The 21,804-nt window shown below is 40.3% G+C and overlaps 2 protein-coding genes across 4 annotated transcripts in view; one reads left to right on the forward strand and one right to left on the reverse strand.

Moving 5' to 3' along the window:
• Positions 1-18,020, reverse strand: part of Zfyve9 (zinc finger FYVE-type containing 9) — a 162,376-nt gene extending 144,356 nt beyond the window's left edge. For 2 of the 3 annotated variants that reach the window (XM_031378132.1, XM_031378130.1), the window contains exon 1: positions 17,585-18,019. The gene's annotated coding sequence lies outside the window, so the exon portion shown is untranslated. Of the gene's footprint in view, positions 1-17,584 lie in introns of all 3 variants that reach the window. The other variant, XM_031378131.1, reaches the window with a different exon arrangement.
• Positions 17,065-21,421, forward strand: LOC116096384 (collagen alpha-1(I) chain-like). Its single transcript, XM_031378142.1, has 2 exons — positions 17,065-18,496; positions 20,747-21,421. Exon 1 carries the CDS (start codon positions 17,241-17,243, stop codon positions 18,141-18,143), a length of 903 nt encoding a protein of 300 aa, XP_031234002.1. The 5' UTR covers positions 17,065-17,240; the 3' UTR covers positions 18,144-18,496; positions 20,747-21,421.
• Positions 21,422-21,804: the final 383 nt, after the last annotated feature.

The raw sequence follows: 21,804 nt of genomic DNA on the forward strand, positions 1-21,804 counted from the left end.
TCAAAACAAGTTAGAGACTGAGGGCCCCAATAAAGATCCAATAACCTCAGCCAATAATTCCTGGACCTGAGCCAGTTGCCAAATCAGATCCACTGATTCATATATATCCTTACTGAAGAAATAGACTTAGAATACATTTGTCAGTGACATTAATGGCATGTCAATGGCATGGCCATGGCCAACATGCTGAAAGATAAATATATTCAAAACAATGAGAAAGCTTTTCTCTTCACATGATGAGATACTGGTTCAAGTCCCCTAACTCTTTGGGGCAACAAATCCATGGATGCCCAATTCTTAATACTCGAATCTCTACTATAAAATGGTATAGTATTTGTACATAATTTACATATATCTTGTTTTTGTTTTTTGGGGTTTTTCAAGACAGGGTTTCTCTGTGTAGCTCTGGCTGTCCTGGAACTCACTCTGTAGACCAGGCTGGCCTCGAACTTAGCAATTCACCTGTCTCTGCCTCCCAAGTGCTGGGATTAAAGGAGTGTACCACTACTGCGCAGCTTATTATGCTATTTTTAGGTATGACCTCCATAGACTCATATGTTTGAACAAGCCTATGGGAGGCAGGGAGTGGAATGTGATGGTTTGTATGTGCTTGGTCAAGGAGTGGCACTATTAGAAGGTGTGGCCTTGTTGGAGTAGGTGTGTCACTGTGGGTGTGGGCTTTAAGAGCCTCATCCTAGCTGCCTGGAAGTTAGTATTCTGCTAGCAGCCTTCATATGAAGACGTAGAACTCTCAGCTCCTCCTGCACCATGCCTGCCCAGATGCTGCCATGTTCCTACCTTGATGATTATGGACTGAACCTCTGAACCTGTAAGTCAGCCCCAATTAAAAGTTGTCCTTATAAGAAAACAAAAAACAAAAAACAAAAACAACATACCTTCTTAAGTCATCTTTAGATTACTTATAATCCCTACTACAATATAAATGATATGTAAATAGCTATGATACTGTGTCTTAGGAATAATAGCAAGGAAAAAAGTCTACATATGCTCAATGCAGACACATTTTTTCTGAATATTTTCAATGGATAGTCAGTTTATGCATGTAGAGTTCACAGATACACTTATTCAGGGTTCTATCATTTCAGTGAAATTGTGGGAGTCCAGTGTCAGGATCACACCAATGCTCCCCCTCCAAATCCACTGCTACTGCTTGCATTCTCCAACAAAGATCAATGGACTTCTTCAGATTCTAAAGGCAACTAAAGGATGGTGCTGTGGCCTATATGGTGACATGACAGGTTACCAGCTTTGGTTGGAAAACAGCTCTATAAAATCCCAGGCTTTCCTATAAGCAGTCCCTAAGCCACTGGTTCTCAACCTTCCTATTGCTGAGACTCCTTAATACAGTTCCTCATGTTGACCCTATTTAAGTCCCCAACCATAAAATTATTTTTGTTGCTACCTCATAACTGTAACATTGCTACTGTTATGAGTTGTAAATATCTGTGTTTTCCAATGGACTTAGGCAATTCCAGTAAAAGGGTTGTTTGACTCCCCTACCAAGGGTGGAGAACCACAAGTTGAGAACCACAGCTAAGCTGTCAAATACACATGGGGAAATAATAGTAATGAATTGGTAGACTCGCAATGCAGGGGATGGAGTTCTATAGGAAAGCCATGCTACTAGTACAACAGCTCCTGGTATCCTGTAAGAAAGAATGCTTGATCACTGGGCACCATGTGTTCAAAACTTTTCATAATGAACTAAGTTTACATTTGAGTTCAGCAGCAACCCACTCTAAGATAGAGACAGTAATAGTGAAGACTGAAATAAAACAGAACCAAAAGACACAAGCTACATAAGTAGGTAGCCAAGACTTCCCTGACAGACACCATTATTCGAGCACTTCCTCAGCTCACATCGACAGTTGTTTAGGGATCCTACAGAATAAACACAAGGAAAAGAAAAACAAAACAAAACAAAAAAACCCCTAAAGATCAGTATATGAATGCAAGCTGAGGACAAAAGTAGATTTAGTATAGCCAAACTTAAGGGTGACCTTGACACTGGGAAAGAAACCCGCTCTAACTCCTAAAAAGCTTTACAAAATGTGTGTGCTTATGAAACTTTGTAGAAAGAAACGTGGGATAAGAACACACATAATCATAGACGATGGAAAGCAGTCTGGCCAAATGCTTGCTATTAGACTGGTCAGAGGAGTTTAAAGAGAAACACTTTAAGAAAAGGGAACAATTGAATGACCTTAAAGAACCGAGCACAAAGCATGAAACTCTGTTTCCTGTGTTATGCTCACCAGAAAGCATCTAGTTTCTGCAGAAGAGCACTGAACCACCAAATGTACAAAATTATTCAACTGACATATGCCACCTCAGAACTGGCAAGATGAAGACATGAATGAATAGGTCACTATGGCATAAATAGAGGTGGAGAAAAGAGAAAAAACTATGGGTCATTTACCACACCCAATTCTAAATATTGCCAAGCTTACAATATAGCACAGCACTTGAATCAACAAGCTCTTAGGTGGCAGGCTGACTACCTAGTTCAGAAGTACCAGTGCCTCAGATTGGCTTCTGTTGCTTGGAGAAGAGTTCATTCTACCTTATAGCTTACAGTTCCACCATGAAAGGAAGTCAGGGCAGGAATCTGGAAGCAGAAACTGAAGCAGAGACCATGGAGAAAGACTTTCTGGCTTGCTCCCATGGCCTCATCAGCCTGCTTTCTTATATAACCAGCAACCACCTGTCTGAGGACATACCACCTAAGGTAGGCTGGGCCCTTCCACATCAATCATTAATCAATAAAATGCCCCCAGACCTGTCAGTTTAAGAGATGTACTTTCTTTTTCTTTTCTTTTCTTTTTTTTTTTTCTGAGACAGGGTTTCTCTGTGTAGCCCTGGCTGTCCTTGAACTCAGAAATCCACCTGCCTCTGCCTCCCAAGTGCTGGGATTAAAGGCGTGAGTCACCACCGCCCAGCTTGAGATGTACTTTCTTAATTAAGGTTTTCTCTTCCTAAATGACTCTATTGTGTCTATATGATGACAACAACAACAAATAACCATGACAACCAGTGATTGAGTCTCACAGGAACACAGTTATTACTGGTATGGCTTTGCCTTTCCCAACAGTAAGAGCCCAAACTAACACTACTCCATAGGGCCTGCACAGTACCTACTCTGGTTGGGATATGGTCTAAGTATGCTCCCCAAAGCTCCACGTGGTAAAATTTAATCTCCATTATAAGTAATTAGGGAGCAGAAACTTGGGAGGCAGAGGCAGAAGCAGAGAAACCCCTGTGAGTTCAAGATCAGCCTGGTCTACATTGAAAGTTCTAGGATATCTAGAGCTGCACACTAAGACCGTGTCTCAATACAAAACAAAATCATAACTCAAGAGAGAGTCCCATCCGAGCACAGTACTGGATATCCTACTGAAAGCACAGCAGAAATACCAGCTCAGAGTAGTAAGAACATATGAGATCCTCTAGTACAATGGTTCTCAATCTTCCTAATGTTGCAATCCTTTAATACAGTTCCTCATGCTGTGGTGACCTCCAAAATAAGATTATTTTGTTGCTACATCATAACTAATTTTGTTACCATTATGAATTGTAATGTAAATATTTGATCTGCATATCTGTGAAGGGGTCATTCATTCCCTCTAGGGGACAAAACCTACAGGCTAGGAACCACTGCTCTAGTACATAGTAAGTAAACTAATTCAGAGCTTATTATCAGTAGAATCACTAACAGGTGATTAGAAACAGGTGGAAGAAGAAATACCCTGCCATCGTAACTTCCAGTGATCCACTAGAAGACTTTGTACTTTTCATTCATGGAATGCTGAGCTCCACAGAATTAGAGAGTCTCCTGCCCAAAGTGGCATTCTCTTTTTGTTTGGTTTTGGTTTATGTTTTTGTTTCTCTAGACAGGAGTTCTCTGTGTAGCCCTGGCTGTCCTGGAACTCACTCTGTAGACCAGGCTGGCTTCCAACTCGGAAATCTGCCTGCCTCTGCCTCCCAAGTGCTGGGATTAAAGGCGTGAGCCACCACTGCCTGGCAAAAAAAGTGGCATTCTTTCCTTGCTAGGAGACCATGCTAGTAATTTTTTTTTAAAATCAACTTGACATAAACTAGAGTCATCTGAGAAGAAAAAAAAAACCTCAATTTAAAACATACCCCCATCAGACTGGCCTGTAGGCAAGCCTGTGGCACTTTTCTTGATTGATGATTACTGTGGAAGGGTTCATTCTACTAAAGGAAGTGTCATCTCTGGGCAAGTAGTTCTAGAGTGTGTAAGAAGACAAACTGAACAAGCCAAGAGTAGCAAGCCAAAACCCACTATTCCTTCATGGTCTCTGTTTGACTCTATTTCCTGCCTTAACTTCCCTCAATGACAGACTATAAACAGTAAGCCAAATAAACCCCTTTGTCCCCTTTAGTTTTGATCAGTGTTCTATCACAACAACAGAAAGCAAGCTAAGAAACACCGGGAGGGGCGACTGCAATTCACTACAACTTACAACTGGGACTCCCTGTATTCAGGAAGCAAAGGAAGAGGAGCAGTCTCTGCAGCCTTAGCTAATCTTCAGTTCAGCAGGAAGGATAGCTACAGCTACATAATAGAAACAAAAAGAGGTAGTCCCAGAACTTATTCAGTAAAGTGACAACTGTATAATCTGCTGCCTACCTTTATTTATGAATTCACAAATGCAGCAACTCCTACCTGAGAAGGTATGGCTCTCTGACCCCTCAGAAACAAAAACTTGGGTTATACTACTTATAAGCAGCCAAGACTAGGAAAAATGACAGCGGAGAGTAAGGACTATGTATTTAGACTGAACAGCAGAGGAGGCATTGAAAATTATTGTAGACCAAGATCAGTTATGACAATGGGTGCTGAAACCTATGAACTTCCTTCTACCCTTCCTACTAGGAAGAGTCCATGGAGTCTAGAGATGCAGTTCTCAGTGTTTACATACATGAATCAGCTTAGCATTTACTTGGATCTTCTTTCAAAGAGACAACTGCCATGCAGAGGCAAGGAGTATAGTTGGCTAACATCCTCCAACTGCAGCAGGTTTGAATCTCACCTTCCCAAACGAGGCTATACTTGTTAGGGGAAATTCCTAAACAGTGCCTGAATGTGAGGAGGGTAATAGAATCTGTCCACTCCTTTGTAGTCTAGTACTCTAGCTGGCAATTTGTGTAAAAGACAGGTCCTTCCCCTTTCCTTTCACATTCCTCTCTACTGTCCTCCCCCTAATTTCTTTTTATATTACCAAATCTACTCCAGTGCCTTTTTAAAAGAACCTATCTATTACAATAGTGAGAATTTGGAATTATGGTTTCTTTGAACATACAGAAATATTATATAATTATAAGAATACGGTTTGTTTTAGTCCGAGGTGTAGGGATATGGGCTGTTTTGGATCGTCTTCAGCATCTATGATTTGTCTTGTGCTCTAGCAGAGGTGTGTTTTCTGCAGTGTTTGGAATTGGGGATTGGGAACTTTTCAGAGGCTATCTAAATACTAAGGTCCAGAGACCTAGGGTGGGTGGTTGTTGGTTGTGGTTTGTTAGTAGTTATGTTCAAAGAAAAAACAAAGGGAAAGAAATTAAATTTGAAGAGCGTTTTCTCTCTCTCCCCATCCCTCCTTCTTTCCCTCCCCCCCATCTCTCTCCCCCTCTGTCCTTTTTTTATGTCCTTTTTTTACATAGGGTGGATCATGTCATAACTCACTGAAGTGCTACTGCTAGTCCTATTTTACAGATGGGAAGGCTGTGGCACAGAAAAGTGTTAACCTGCCCAACAACACACCATAGAACTAATATAAGTGAATCCAATTTCTAAGCCTGTGTTTTGAATTACTATTCTAGGAGATAAGATATTATTTTGACATCTTTAGAGGTTAAGAGAGTAATGATTTAATCTGCATAGTGTCAGAAAACAAAAGTATGTATACTAGAGAAAAGTGGATGTTTTGCTAAATATAAAAGAAAATTTCCTAATAATGAGCAATAAACAACAAAATGAATTCCCTAAGGAAGTAATGAGAGCTTATCAACTTCAAGTTCAAATATTCATGAATATTGTAACAAAGAGGCTTTATAAAAACAGGTAATAGTTGACCTGGGTCAGTCAAGGGTGTATTAACCCTCTCACTTTTGAGCTACTATGAATAATGTTAGGAATGTTTGTGTACAGGTTGTTGTGTGCCCATATACTTCCATTTCCTTTGGGATATATATAGGAATAGAATTGCTGGCTCAAATTGTGACACTGTTTAACCCTCTGAGGAATAGCCTGGTTGTCCCACTGCCAGACAAGTTTGATAACATATGGCTGAACAACTTTTAGTTTATTGCCTCTCCTCAGTCTCTGAAATAACACTAATGAGTTTTACAAATCTGTACCTGATCAACACAGAGGCTGTAACCCAAATTTACATGATTAGAGAACATTTCCTTGTTCCCAGGGAATATACTTAGGCAGTCCTAGCTTGGGATAATTTCTCTCCAAAGTCAATATTCAATTAACCAAGGCATCTAAAAAGCTAACAAGAAAAAAAAAGTTAACTTCCTAGTTTCCCAAACCATCATCTGTCTATTTCTGTCAATATTAGTCTCTCTAATGCATTCAGAGTGGGAAAGCAGCTGGGCAGTGGTGGCACACGCCTTTAATCCCAGCACTTGGGAGGCAGAGGCAGGTGGATTTCTGAGTTCCAGGCCAGCCTGGTCTACAGAGTGAGTTCCAGAACAGCCAGGGCTATGCAGAGAAACTTGTCTCAAAAAACAAACAAACAAAAAAAAGAGTGGGAAAACTATTTTTTGTTGTAAAAAATACATTTCATCCTTTTCAAATGCAGTACATGCCCTCCTTTTCTTTATAAACAAACATTACACACCTGTAACAAGGACATATTTCAATTACTAATTCTCATATTATAAGCAGTATGAAAACTTTCATGGTACTGGAGAGATGGCTCAGTGGTTAAGAGCACTGACTGCTCTTCCAAAAGTCCTGAGTTCAAATCCTAGCAACCACATGGTGGCTCACAAACATCCGTAATGGGATCTGACACCCTCTTCTGATGCCCTAAATCTTTAGGCCAGAGTGAGCGGGGCAGACCAGAGCAAGAAGCCTTCATTCCCAGCAACTACATGAAGGCTCACAACCATCAGTACAGCTACAGTGTACTCATATACATTAAATAAATAAATAAGTCTTTTTTTAAAAAGTGTTTGCCTAAAACCACCATGATATTTAGAAAAAAGAAAAAAGAAAAAAAGAAAACTTCACTATTTCAAGCATGCTACTGAGTGGCCTATTTTCATACAACACAGCTCTAGATGCATTTTTCTCAAATACATTTACACTGTCATGGACAAAAGCAGAAGAAAGAGGATATGAGCTAGAGACAGAAGAGGCCTCAGCCATAAATGAATGCTCAGAATTATAAGGTTTTTGTTCAGATATATACTGCTTTATCAATTATAAGAAACACTTGTGAAAAAATTATAAAATAAAATATAATACAAATTACAAATTACAATTTCTTTGTTTTGAACTTGCATTTTTCTCAGTCACCACAGCTGCCTACCACTCTCAATCCTTTACTTCCCCTATGTCAGTTCATCTCCATAGCCTTGAGTCAGGTCAGCTATTGCCATCTTTTCATTCCATTCACCTTTATTTTTTTTTATTGGTTATTTTATTTATTTACATTTCAAATGTTGTCCCCCTTCCCGGCTTGCAATCCTCTTCAGTCCTTCCCCTAACTCTTTCATTGGGGTCCCGAACTCAGTCTGATGATTGGCTGTAAGCATCTGCATCTGTATTGGTCAGGTGCCAGCAGGGGCTCTCAGGGGACAGCTATACCAGGCTCCTGTCAGCAAGCACTTCTTGGCATCAGCAATCGTGTACAGGGTTTGGTGTCTGCAAGTGGGATGGATCCATAGGTGGGGCAGTCTCTTGATGGCCTTTCCTTCAGTCTCTGCTCCATTTTTTTGTCTCTGCATTTCCTTTAGATACGAACAATTCTGAGTTAAGCTGGAAACTACCCAGATGTCACTCAACGGAAGAATGGATACAGAAAATGTGGTACATTTATACAATTAAGTATTACTCAGCTATTAAAAACAATGACTTCATGAAATTCGCAGGCAAATTGATGGAACTAGAAAATATTATCCTGAGTGAGGTAACCTAGACACAAAAGAACACACACAGTATGCACTCACTGATAAGTGGATATTAGCCCAAAAGCTCAGAATACCCATGATACAACTCATGGACCATATAAAACTTAAGAAAAAGGAAGACCAAAGTGTAGATGCTTCAGTCCTACTTAAAAGGGGGACCAAAATAATCATGGGAGGTAGAGGGAGACAGGGACCTGGGAAGGAGAGAGAAGGGGCTGGAGAGAAGAGGGAAGAGGATCAGATATGGGAAGAGACAAGAGAGAAGCACAAAGGGTCAGGAAATTGGACAGAAATATGAGGCAGTGGGGGAGGGAGAACTGGAGGTAGCCACTAGAAAGTCCCAGATGCCAGGAAAGCAAGAGGTTCCCAGGACCCAACGGGGATGACATTAGCCAAACTACCCAACAAAGGGGAGAGAGAACCTGTAGAGACCATATCTAGTGGATAGGCATGGCCCCCAGCTGATGGATGGGGCCACCCATCCATTCACCTTTAGAAATACAATTCGCCTTCAGAAATAGACTATTTAATGTGGGGAAGGGCCTTGCTATCTAGTCTACGACTAATTTCCAGAACTGAGAACCGAAACCTAATTAATTATTATACTTTTCTAATAACTGCAAGTAAGACATCTATCTATTCAATATAGCATATGAAATATGAAATTCCAAAAATATATACAAGGTACACACATTGTTTTCTAGTTTATATATATATATGTCAGTATATTTCAAAGGCAAATACCCATCTATATTAATCAACTAAATGTGTATTTAGTTGGAAATACATTATTATGGAAAAGTATTAGATAAAAGACATGACATAGGCACAGATTAAAATAATATTTCATTACAAAGTCAAAAATACATGTATTCGAATCATGAAATATGAGTTTAGGCTTACAAAAACCAGTAAACCAGACAGTGGTGGCGCATGCCTTTAATCCTAGCACTTGGGAGGCAGGCGGATTTCTTTTTTTTTTAAAGATTTATTTATTTATTATATGTAAGTACACTGTAGCTGTTTTCAGAGACCCCAGAAGAGGGCATCTGATCTCATTACAGATGGTTGTAAGCCACCATGTGGTTGCTGGGATTTGAACTCAGGACCTCTGGAAGAGCTTAACCTCTGAGCCATCTCTCCAGCCTGAGGCAGGCGGATTTCTGAGTTCAAGGCCAGCCTAGTCTACAGAGTGAGTTGCATGACAGCCAGGGCTATATAGAGGAAACCCTGTCTTGAAAAACCAAAAAAATAAAATAAAATAAAATAACCAACCAACCCAGTAAACTCTCTAAGACTCAATCCCCTTGGATGAAAATAACACTACAGCCGGGCAGTGGTGGTGCATACCTTTAGTCCCAGCACTTGGGAGGCAGAAGCAGGCAGATTTCTGAGTTCGAGGCCAGCCTGGTCTACAGAGTGAGTTTCAGGACAGCCAGGGCTAAACAGAGAAACCCTGTCTCAGGGAAAAAAAAAAACTACAGATGTTCTAAGGTCATTCTAATAATTAGAAGTAAAATACAATGATACGCCTAACAAAAAGATAGCACACTACAAGAAAACCTTATATAAGATGGAAAGCATCACAAATTTGTTATTTTGGAAGAATTAATATAGAACCTGGAATGAGTGATGATCAGGTTGTAACTAAATTGTGAAAGGTAGGTTAAGAAATCTCAACCTCTGGCCTAAGATGTAGTTCAGTTGGTAGAGTGCTTGCCTAACATATGCAAAGCCCTGGACTGATCCCTAGCACTGCATGAGCCAGGTGTCACAGCCCAGGCCTGTAATACCAGTACTTGGAAGCTATATGCAAGAAGATCAGAAGTGACGGTTATCTTCAGCTACATTTTTAGTCCAAGGTTATATGAGACCTTGTCTTAAAAGCAAAAACAAAAAAGGTCTGGTGAGGTAGCTCAGTGGGTAAAGTCACCTGCTGCAAAGCATGAAGACCTGAGATTTATCACTGGGTCCTACATAGGATAGAGAGAGAACCAACTCCTACAAGTTGGTCTTTGACCTGTAAACATACACCATGTACATGTGCACCTACAGGCATTTGCACATACATAAATAAATAAGTAAATGTAAAAAAATGTGTTAAAGTAATATGAATTTTAGCACAAACTATTATGTTATGAATACAATACCACTAATAACATAATTAATATAATAAAAATAAATTAAAACATACACTTTTACTCCTTTTTTTAAAAAGATTTATTTATTTTATGTTTATACACTGTAGCTGTCTGCAGAGGGTATCAGATCCCATTACGGATGGTTGTGAGCCACCATGTAGTTGCTAGGAACTGAACTCAGGACCTCTGGAAGAGCAGTCAGTGTTCTTAACCACTGAGCCCTTATTTCTTATTTTAATAAGATAAATACTAGCAAAAAAATACCACTTTAACCACGAGAGGTTAGATAAGAATCAGACCATACTACACACAAAAACACATGTCTGTGCCTGGGTTAGTGGCTCACACCCATAATCCTACCATTCCTGAGGCTGAAGAAGGAGATCAGCTCAAGGCCATACTGCACTAACTACAGTGTGAGACCCTACTCCCCCCACCCCTACCCCCCCAAAAAATTTTAAATGCTTTTCATGAGTCCTACAAAAGAGATTCTAGAAATGCTATTTTTTATAACTTTATATAGAACCTGTGGCATTCAAAACAACTAAAGAGCAGTATTATTTTTTTTTCACTCAGCTCAAATTCTGCAACAGAGTGTTCTAAAGTGATTTCTTTTCAGTGCTAGGAATCACCCCCAGGGGCTTACACATACTGGAAAAGCACTATACCACTGAGCTACCTCGCTAGTCCTTAGCTTTGTAAAATAGGGACTCACTATGTAGACCTGGATGATGTCAAACTCATGATCCTCCTGCATCAGCCTGGGATTACAGGCTTGTGTCATCTTATCAAACTCCCCTAAAGTAATCTTAGAATGGAAAAATAATATGTATAATACTTAATAAAAATTCCAAACTTGTACTTTGATACTGAAACAATGGTGCTCTGCAGTATTTCCTAACTTGTTTTTTAAAAAAATAAAATTTTAAAAATATTAGCCAGCCGGGCAGTGGTGGCTCACGCCTTTAATCCCAGCACTTGGGAGGCAGAGGCAGGTGGATTTCTGAGTTCGAGGCCAGCCTGGTCTACAGAGTGAGTTCCAGGACAGCCAGGGCTATACAGAGAAACCCTGTCTCGAAAAACAAACAAACAAACAAAAGATAAAAATATTAGCCAAATCTTTATTATTAAACTATGTCCCAAAAATTCTCATAGAGGGGGCTGGAGAAATGGCTCAGAGGTTAACAGCACTGACTGCTATTCCAAAAGTCCTGTGTCCAATTCCCAGCAACCACATGGTGGCTCACAACCATCCCTAATGAGATTTAACGCCCTCTTCTGGATTGCCTGAAGACAGCTGCAGCGTACTTATATATAATAATGAATGAATCTTTTAAAAAAAAAATCTCATAGAAACGTTTTAATACCTTGAATGCAGAATAAAATATAGAGCAATATTCTAAACATAAGACTAAAGAACAATAACTAATAGGTTTTGTTTGGTTTGGTTTAAGACAATGTCTCACTACATATCCCAGACTGGCCTTCAATTCTAACAATTTTCCTGCCTTATCCTCTCAAATGCTAGGATTACAGCAATCCTTAAAAATCTATCAGACCTGGGTACTTAAAAATGTTAACATATGACTGGACTCTAAATTTTTGGAAATGTTTTAGCAGAGTTAAAGGAAAATCAAGCCTGGGGCTTACAATTGCCTTTTGTTAATAATGTTCTTTAAACTAGGCTAGGTGGTGCTTTCCTGTAATTCAAGCACTTTGGAGGCTGAAGCAAGTCAATCCCTGAGGTTTGAGCTACATAGTGAGTTCGGGGGGCCAAGATGGGCTACAATGTAACACTCTTTCTTAAACAAAAACAAAATGTAAAAAAATTCTGTGTCCCACCCCCACTATCACCCAATACCATTAACCAGTTCTACTTAATGAGCTCACTAAAAGTATACCGTTTTTATCCTCAAGCCAAAAACATTTCTTATCATCATCAAAAAAAAAAAAAAAAAACTCACAATTTGTCTCCCAGTAAAAGCTTCAACAATTTACCTAATGACTGTAAACAAGTTATAAATAGGAAATAAAGCCTTACCTTTCCACTTTATACTTACTCAAGTGGTTATAATCAAAAAGGCAGATAACAAACAAGAGTTAGTAAGGATGTGAAGAAATCAGAACCTTCAAACACTTGCTGGTAAGAACATAAAATGTTGCAGCCACTTAGCCAGACAGGCTATTCCTTAAAAGGTTAAATTGACTGAACAATTCCACTCCTATGTTTATCCCAAAGGCAATGAAAGTATACATGCACATAACAATTTGCATAAGAAGTTTTCTAACATTAATCATAACAGCCAAAAAAACTATATCCAAATTTCTGAATAATAAATGAAATGTGGCCAGGCAGTGGTGGCGCATGCCTTTAATCCTAGCACTTGGGAGCCAGAGGCTGGTGGATTTCTGAGTTCCAGGCCAGCCTGGTCTACAGAGTGAGTTCCAGGACACCCAGGGCTACACAGAGAAACCCTGTCTTGAAAAACAAAAAATAAAAAATAAATGAAATGTGGTATATATCTATACAACAGAATATGATTGAACAATAGTAAGAAATAAGCTATAGATTCATTATTATTGAACCCTGAAAACATTATACTGACATACACCAATCAATCATATGATTCTATTATATTAAGTGTTCAGAATGGATAAGAAAGTCTCTAGAACAGAAACACATTAGTGTTTGTCCAGGGCTGGGGGAATTAGGAAGATATTAGGAGTAATTGCTAATAGATACCAGTTTGGAGTGATGAAAATGTTCCAAATTAAATAGTAGTAACATTTATACAACTCTGTGACTATAGTAAAAGCCATTAAATTTTATAATTTAGATGAGTAAATTATGTACACATTAATTTGTATCTCAAGACGTAGACCATAAAAATAGACCCTTCCCTAGTATTCTAAATTTGGCTGAAATACACATACTTCATTTGCAGTTTAAAGTTTCTATAGCTAATGTTGTGGAAGCAATCTTCATTGCTTAAAGATTCCTATCAATGTACATTAAATTATTTTTCCCTTATGTAACAAAAACTGTTTCTTGACTTTGAATACATTTAGAGATTTTTATCTTTATCATGTTTTCCAAAAAGTTCTGAAAAGGTATAAATACAAACATACATACTGTTCAAATTTTTACAGTACTTCAGTTCTCTTAGTTGGACTATATAAAATAATTTAAGCGAGGCACAGTGGTTCATGGCTATAATTCCATTACTTGGAAAGTAGAATAAGAGGATCAAAAGTTCAGGATCATCCCCAGTTACAATCACAAGTTCTAGGCTAGCCCAGTCTATATCAGACCTTATGGAAAAAAAGAAAGAAATTAAAGCACTACCTAATTTATAAAATGGAGAACTTATAAATAACATTTCAAAGTATTTCATTAAATAAAATTTATGATAAAGTATGAGACATTCTATTAATTACATAATCAAAATACTATTTCTGTAGACTTGTCTCATCCTTAATTTGGCAATCTTTGCAATTAATCGTGCTAGCTTTATTTCTTAACAATAAACTGAATAACTAATAATCTTTTAAACTTTCTCAAAACTCAAAGAAATATATTTTCCATTTCTAGAGTAATGATTATTTATATATGGAACAAGTTCTGATTTACTTAATCCTCACAATAATTCTATAAAATATATACTATTAGCTTTATATTATAGAAGAATAAATTAAGACTTAAAAGTATAAACAAGACTGTTCAAGATTATAAGACATATATATATACACACACACATATGTATGTATATGTACATAAGTTATAGGAACTCTGATTCTTATAACTTGGGACTGGAGAAATTGCTCAGTGAGCAGATGGCTCACTGGCTGTTCTTTGAGAGGTCTTGAGTTCAATTCCCACCAACCACTTGGTGACTCACAACCATCTATAATGGGATCTGATACCCTCTTCTGTCATTCAGGCATACATACAAATAGAGCAGTCATAAAGATAAGTAAAAAAATAAAACAAAACAAAGAACTTTGATTCTCATCACTACAGATTATAAGGAAAAGGCTATGTTTTGAGTAACACTCTTCAGTTCTTAAACTAGTACATGAAGTATTTTTGTTCAGCATCTGCAACTTGGTGTTTTCCAATAAGTACATACCAAGATTGTCACTTTATTTACTAATTCACACCCTGTAGGCAAGATATACAAGGATGAAGTAAAAGTAAAGACCAATGTAAAACTGAAAGTAAACTAACAAGAATATCCTAGGCATATGGAATATTAATTTAACTAAAGATGAAGTGAAAAATAGGGCACATTTCAATTAAAATTTTCCCATCAATTTTTTAAAAAAATCCAAAAATAGAACTAGTTGAAAGAGAGAGAGAGAAAGAGAAAGGGAGAGAGAGAGAAGACAAGCTTTAAGTCACACAGAATAGACAAGATCTGGTTTTGGAAATGAACATTTCTCTTTCCCGTGATTACTTGCACCTCACAGAAATGTTCTACTTCCCTGGAAAGGCTACTGTTACTACAAGGAAGTGTAAGAAGCTTAGAACCTGAGTACCTCACTGCTCTTCACATCTGACTTCATACTCTGAACCACATCATGCAATGCAATTAATAATCATAAAACACTTATATACCACCCCTAGAAACAAAAGGACTTAAACTAAAATCTAAGCAATTATCTTTTAATCAAGCATTATACTTTGCAACCACCAGTCTGTGGCCAGCACATAAGAGAAGCTAAATAAACTTCAGTGAATGGAATAAAAGTGGCAGTTTAGCAACAGAGGAAGGACTGAGTTCATCCCCACTCATTCATTCATTGTTCTTTCTTCACTAAGTTAATATAAAATTAGTACTTCCCAGGCAACACACACTACTATTTCTTTAAAGAAAACATTGAATCAGGAATTGGAAAATAAAGGAACACTCCATATTTTTTTTTTAATTCTGAGAATTAAACTGGGGGAGGTTGCACATTCTAAGCAAGTCCTTCCAAAGTGACATCCCATCCCTTAGGGATGCTCTTGAAGGGCAAGATCCTCGATGAGACACACAAGCCCTAAGCAGAGATCTACCTCATTTCACTCCGTTACAATACTTTTCTGACCCTGCCATGTAACAGTTAATTAAACGTGTCCTGCTTCCACAATTAGCTAATTGCTAGCAGAAGCCTTGGTCATTTTTGTATTTTCCAGAACACCTAAGACAGAACCTGATATTATTATCACCTAAAACTATTTTTAAAAAATTTATACAATACTTTTTTGTACGCTGTCTTCTAAAAGCCTTCCAAATACCTAATTGCATTTTACAGACAATATTGAAGTTTATTCATTGCCAAGATGAATAACCAGATAGTTTTCCTTAATGGTCCCACAACAGGCTCACCGCGTTTGTTGACTGAAACAGCTGTTTTTCTATCTGCATTACAAAACCATTATCTGTTGTTATAAAAACCATCTGTAAGCCACTTAAGAGTAATAGTTTTGCTAGAGAGAGGACAATTTTGTCACCTAAGCAAATCTCTTTTATCAGTGATGTCCAAATTTAGTACTAAGAATAAGGAAGGTTGATAAAAATCAAGATCTTTGAGTTACAATTATACCTACAACTCTGATTTAGGGGACCAGAAATAGAATTTTAATCAGCAACCCCCCATTCAAATATTGGTCTTTAGAGACACACTGAGTTTGACTTTTAAAACCTAAGTTAACCAACATACCTAATCAAGCCAATGTTTCACAGTTAAAAATGCTTACAAGAGATCTGACAAAGGCAAGGCTACAACACTAACACGTCAGGGATCCTGGAAATTTTTCAACATGATGAACCTCCTTAGACCTCAGGAGATTCCCCCGCTCTGTAGGAAGGTTAAGTCAGGAGTCTTACAGGTAACTATACATACTAACTGATGGCTCTAACTCTGGTAATTAGTAACATATTTTATGAATTTTAAACAAATGCCTGGCTGTAAAGTAGATCAGTCAGACATTCTTAATCTAATACCAAAAAAAAATAATTTTAAAAGTCACTATCAGTACACTCTCACTGTAAACTTTGAATGACCATCAAAACATACTATGACATTACCAGTAATCTCTCTCCAGTTATTAAGTACATATTGAAAGCCAATGTAGTACCTCTCTGCATATCCAAATTTTCTACTATATATACATATTTTCAATGACTGAAGTTCTAGATGTACATATAAGTTATACATATTTCCAATGATTTAAGTTCTAGATGTACATATAAGTCCTATATAGTTGAAAAATAAGAATAACCTGTAATCACATTTATCATAAACAAGAAGCACCCCAATATCTGACGGGTAATGTCAAACTACAATCACTAACTTTTTTTACATCATTACCAGAACAAAACAAATCATTTTTCTTGTACAACTGAGTTTATATCCCATTTTCAGCATGTCCTTGCAATTAGGATAATTAGTACGATTTAAACTCTTCTTTGTCATCCGTTCTCTATTTGAGTGGAACATTTTTGTACCAAGGACTGAGGCATTAAAACATTTCCTGTCTTTTTTAAGGTGGAAAAGACATCTTCATAAAAGATTTTTTTTTTAAACTGTGAGTGGTTGGTTAGCTAGGAAACTTAGCATGGCAAAGATGGGATGGGGCTTTCTCCAAGGCTTGTCTCGCTCAGAGACAAGATGTAACGTACGGAGGAAAGGATGAGCTAGCGGCAGGTGATGAAATTTCACCTCAAAAAAGGACGCAAAAGGCTGTGTCTCCAGCAAGAGAGGCGTGAATGCTACTCCTGGGATACCAGGGGCTCCGAGTGCCCCGCACTCCCTGCACCTCAATACTCCCCACTCCCCACCCAGGGGGTGGCTCCGCAGGACTCAGTCTGCCGCACAGGCAAATCAAAGCTGTTTGCAAACAAGCGTCCTCTGCCTCCCTCCGGGATGTGCACGCAGGGCCCTAGGAAGGAAGGCACGCTCGGCCCCGCCCGGGACAAACGCGAAGGGCACCGGTGCGGCCGCCAGCCCGATCTTCACGTACCCGGCCGCGCCGGAACCCAGGCCCGGCTAAGGGCTTCCCGGCTTCCCGGCGGCTCGGGGCCTAGTCGCCCCCCGCACGCCTTCAGTCTCCCGGGGACCCACGGAGAAAGGGCCGAGGCCCCAGAGCTCCGGAGTGCCCGCGGCGGCCGCAGTGGCAGGACGCTCCGTCCGCCCGGCCCGAGAGCTGGCGCCGGGACCCCTGGGCGGCGCAATCAGGCGAGCCCAGGACCGCGGCGCGCCACACTCACCGCTTCTCCATGGCCCGGGGGTCGTCACTCAGCCGACAGCCTCCTCCTCCTCGGCCGGGCTCCGCCGCGAAGCCTCGCACTCCCGAGGGGGCCGCGGTCTCAGCGGCCGGGGCTGAGGCCCTGCGCCCCTCCAGCCGCCTCAGCCACGCGGGTCCCGGGAAGCGCGGCCGGGGGCGCAGCTCACGGCGGGACGACTCGGCTGCAGGCGGACGGACTGGCTCGGCGAAGCCTCGGGCGCCGCGGTGGCCGCTTCAGCCGCCCGCGCCGCTGGGCCACAGCGCCCCCTGGACCCCACGTCCCGCTACGGCGCCGGGACTGCGGCTGCCGCACCGGGCACGAGCGGCAGGGAACGCGAGGCAGCGCGGACTGGGGGTGGCGGGGCCCCGTGCGCCCTGCGCTGCCCGCCCGCGGCCCGCGGCCCGCCCCTGACGCGGCTTCCCGGGAGCCGGAAGCTGTCGGCTCCCCCCCACCCCATCCCCGTCAGACCCCAGCACCTTTTTCTTCCCTCCGGAAGGTATGTGAATGCTTTCGTCACTCGGATCCGAGAGCGGGAATGTGAGGGAAGCTGGGTTCATTTCTCGTGGAGACAGGGGGTCCCTTTTAATCCCCTCAGTGCTCCAGTATGAAAGGAGAGTGACCCAGAACAAATCTCTTATTTTTTCTTTTCCTAAGCATATGCACAATCCCTTCCCAAAACAGATAAAGGAATAATCTTTGACCTCAACTTTTTGGAGCTACTGTGCAGATTCACTACAGAAATTTGCTACAGAATCCCTTAACCCCTAACCTTACCTACAAAACAGGGAGGAGGGACACACACACACACACACACACACACACACACACACACACCGCTGAAAAAGAGAAGAGAATAACCAACGGGTTGTCCTGAAATTGATAAACAACTTAAAGGTAAGAGAAGAATCACCCTTTTACTAACTTAACCCTGCCCACCACCTCTACCACTTCTGTGCCACTCACCCCTTACCAAATCCTAGATAAGACTCTGAAAGAAGGAAATTGTTGTGGTTACATTAAAGGCTATGCAGTCATTTTGTTTACAAATGCCTCCTGTTTGATCTTGCCCAGCCTCTAGGATGCTACCACAACCAAAAACAAAAGACTGTCAGAAGGGATATAGGGAAAAAAATTTTTTTAATCCCCTGGTCCCTCAAATTCCATTTGTTTGTTTAGTTAGTTGGTTGGTTTTGTTTCAGGGTGCTATATTGGAACAAGCAAGGACTTTGGTGTCAGGCAGATCCTGATACCACTGGTTCCAGTTACATCATGTAGAGTTTTATGATCCTGGCAAGTTATGTAATATTTTTGAACCTCTGTTTTCTCCTGCCTGCCTAGCTGGTTATGAAGGTTAGGGATGGAAGGACGGGGCCTACAGTTCTGATTTTTGTTAATTCCAGAACACCCTAACACTTAGTCATTCTTAATCTGGAGATTGTACCCATCTGTGTGTGTTTATCCCACCTCACTCCCCCACCGTGTGTGTGTGTGTGTGTGTGTGTGTGTGTGTTCCTTTTAAAAGGTCATTCTCATCATCCTGGTCTAGGTGAAATTTCCCTGAATTTCACTAGTGCATTTATGTAACATCCTCCTCTAAAGAAGAGAACCTAATACACTGGGTCCTTTGACATTCTGCCACACAGCAAGTATCAAAATAGAACCAGTACATTTTTCTGCATGAAAATATTATAAGCAATCTTGCCTTCCCTTAGACTATGGCCTAATAGTAACAAGACATGAGAAAATGACATAAGGACTTGAGGAACTGTTCAAGTAATAACTGAGCAGCCACCCAGAGGAAATATAACGTCGCAGTTCTCTCCTCATCAATGAAAGCTGTTCCTGTACAGGCCCGAGTCTGCCTTCGCCACATACTTCTGAGTCACATTACAAAAAAGAAAAAAAAAAATCACTATCCCCTTTTCGTAATGACAGAAACCGGCTCAGAAGGAAGCGGTGACTCATCCTCACAGCATCTCTAAGAATTCGGTACTGTGGTACCTCCAAAGGGCATCCAACCTGAGAAAAGCTGCAAGCTGCAAGGAGAGCCTTTGCCCAGAGGGTCTCCTGTCTGATAGCAATCTTTTCTAGAGTATTGAGAAAGCATTGTTAGAGTGAGTTACTATTGATAACATTTGCTCTTTAGAGTGGGGCCCTTTAATTTAGATCAGTTTGGCTCCCTAACATTGGCACTGTCCTTTCCAAACCAAGCTCACTGCCACTGCAGAAAACCTACATTTGTTTGTGAATAATCATGACGTCTAGGGTGTAGCTACAGCATGAAGATGATTCATTTGTTCCCAGGACCAGTTTCTTCTTGCCTCACACTTTCTTCCCTTCTATTCAAACTCTAGCTGAGGGAGGCTACTTGATAGTAGCTTGCTTAAAATCTTTCTGTCATATGCTGGTCAGATGGCTCAGTGGGTAAAGGGCCAAGCCCAGTTATCTGAGTTTTATCTCTGGAACCCATGTGATAGAAGGAGAGAACCAACTACACAGGAGGCATGCATGCACCCACAGTCAGTCTCCCTTTTTTTTTTTGTTTGTTTGGGTTTTTCTGTTGTTGTTGTTTTTGTTTTTGTTTTTGTTTTTTCGAGATAGGGTTTCTCTGTGTAGCCCTGGCTGTCCTGGAACTCACCCTGTAGACCAGGCTGGCCTCCAACTCAGAAATCCGCCTGCCTCTGCCTCCCAAGTACTGGGATTAAAGCCGTGCACCAACACCACCCGGCAGTCAGTCTCCTTTTGTCTGCTCCCATTTCATCCAGGACTGTTTCCCCTCTTGCTTCCTCATTTTACCCTCAGCTCCTGACCTGTGTCTCACCTGCCTCCTTTCTTCTACTGAAGATCTCTTTCTCTTTCAAGCCACTTCAACTTGCAGTCAGTTGTCTTGGTTCTGCCACTCTCAGTTTGCATTGATTTCCACCATTCTCCGATGACTTTAAAGTACATACATCATACTCCCCTCCTGGTAGAATTCCCCCACTCTCATTTCTATACCATTGACATCCTTAGAAAGTCAATATTGTAAGAACGTTTTCAAGGAAGTTTAGAATCATCTTTAATAGAATTTTCTTTGCTCTTTAAACTTTGAGTGAAGCCAGGCATGCCTCTCTTCATCCACCTGTATATCTGTTTACTTCAAAGGCTGAGGCAAAGGGATCACTATTATCCAGGAGTTGGGAGCCACCATACCAACAGTCTCATCTCAAATTTTTAAATGATAGAGGAAGATATCCAAGGACATCATCATTCACCAGGTGCCTAATCCAAATTCTGGGTATCATGTTTAATTGTTAGCACTCACTACTGGACAGTTAGTCACAAAGCCTAACAATTCTACTTCTTGTTTTTTTTTTAAATTATCTTCCTCCCTTCACACACCTACCTGCACACAGAGTTACAAACATTTTGATCTAGGATATTTGAATAAATTGTAAGTTTACAGAAGGGAAAGTGGAAGAGAGAAAAATAAATAAATTTTATATTTGTGTACAAGAATATATACTGTATAAATTTTGTTGAAAGAGAAACATAAAAATCTTATCTGTGTCCTTTTTAACCCTGTACTTTCCCAGCTTATAAGTCTTTATCAGTACAAGGTCAATACATATATCCTTATATGTCTCCCTTATCAGAGTGTGAGCTTGTGGGCCAGATGCAGTGTTTTAATCATCTCTGTATCACTAGAACTGGTCTTAGCATGGCTACTCTTAAGCTGAACTAGATAGCTTACATCTTACCTGCTCAGTGACTTTTTAAGGCTTGTTTTCAATTTTCAGGACCTAAAATAAGAATTCCCCGTGGCTAGCAAGATGGCTCAGTGGGTGAGAGCACTGACTGCTCTTCCGAAGGTCCTGAGTTCAATTCCCAGCAGCCACATGTTGGCTCATGGCCATCTGTACAGCTACAGTGTATTCATACACATAAAATAAATAAATAAATCTTTAAAAAAAAAATAATTCCCTTTGAGAGTTTTAGCCTAGAACTGAACCTACCCTGCTGCTGGCATCTGTGGTCTCTCACAGCCTTCTTCCCTCAACAAATGGTGCCTAGAGTCAAACCCCAAATTCAGTGTCTTGTAAAGCAGATAAGGCCCAAAGCAGGCCAAAAGTCAGTTAAGCATCCCAAGCTGAAAAAGGAACCTGGGGACATTTGGGGGCCTGTTGGGCCATCCTAATCCCTAAAAAGAAAGAATGAAGCAG

This window comes from Mastomys coucha, unplaced genomic scaffold (assembly GCF_008632895.1).
Source record: "Mastomys coucha isolate ucsf_1 unplaced genomic scaffold, UCSF_Mcou_1 pScaffold18, whole genome shotgun sequence".
Classification (NCBI taxonomy): domain Eukaryota; kingdom Metazoa; phylum Chordata; class Mammalia; order Rodentia; family Muridae; genus Mastomys; species Mastomys coucha.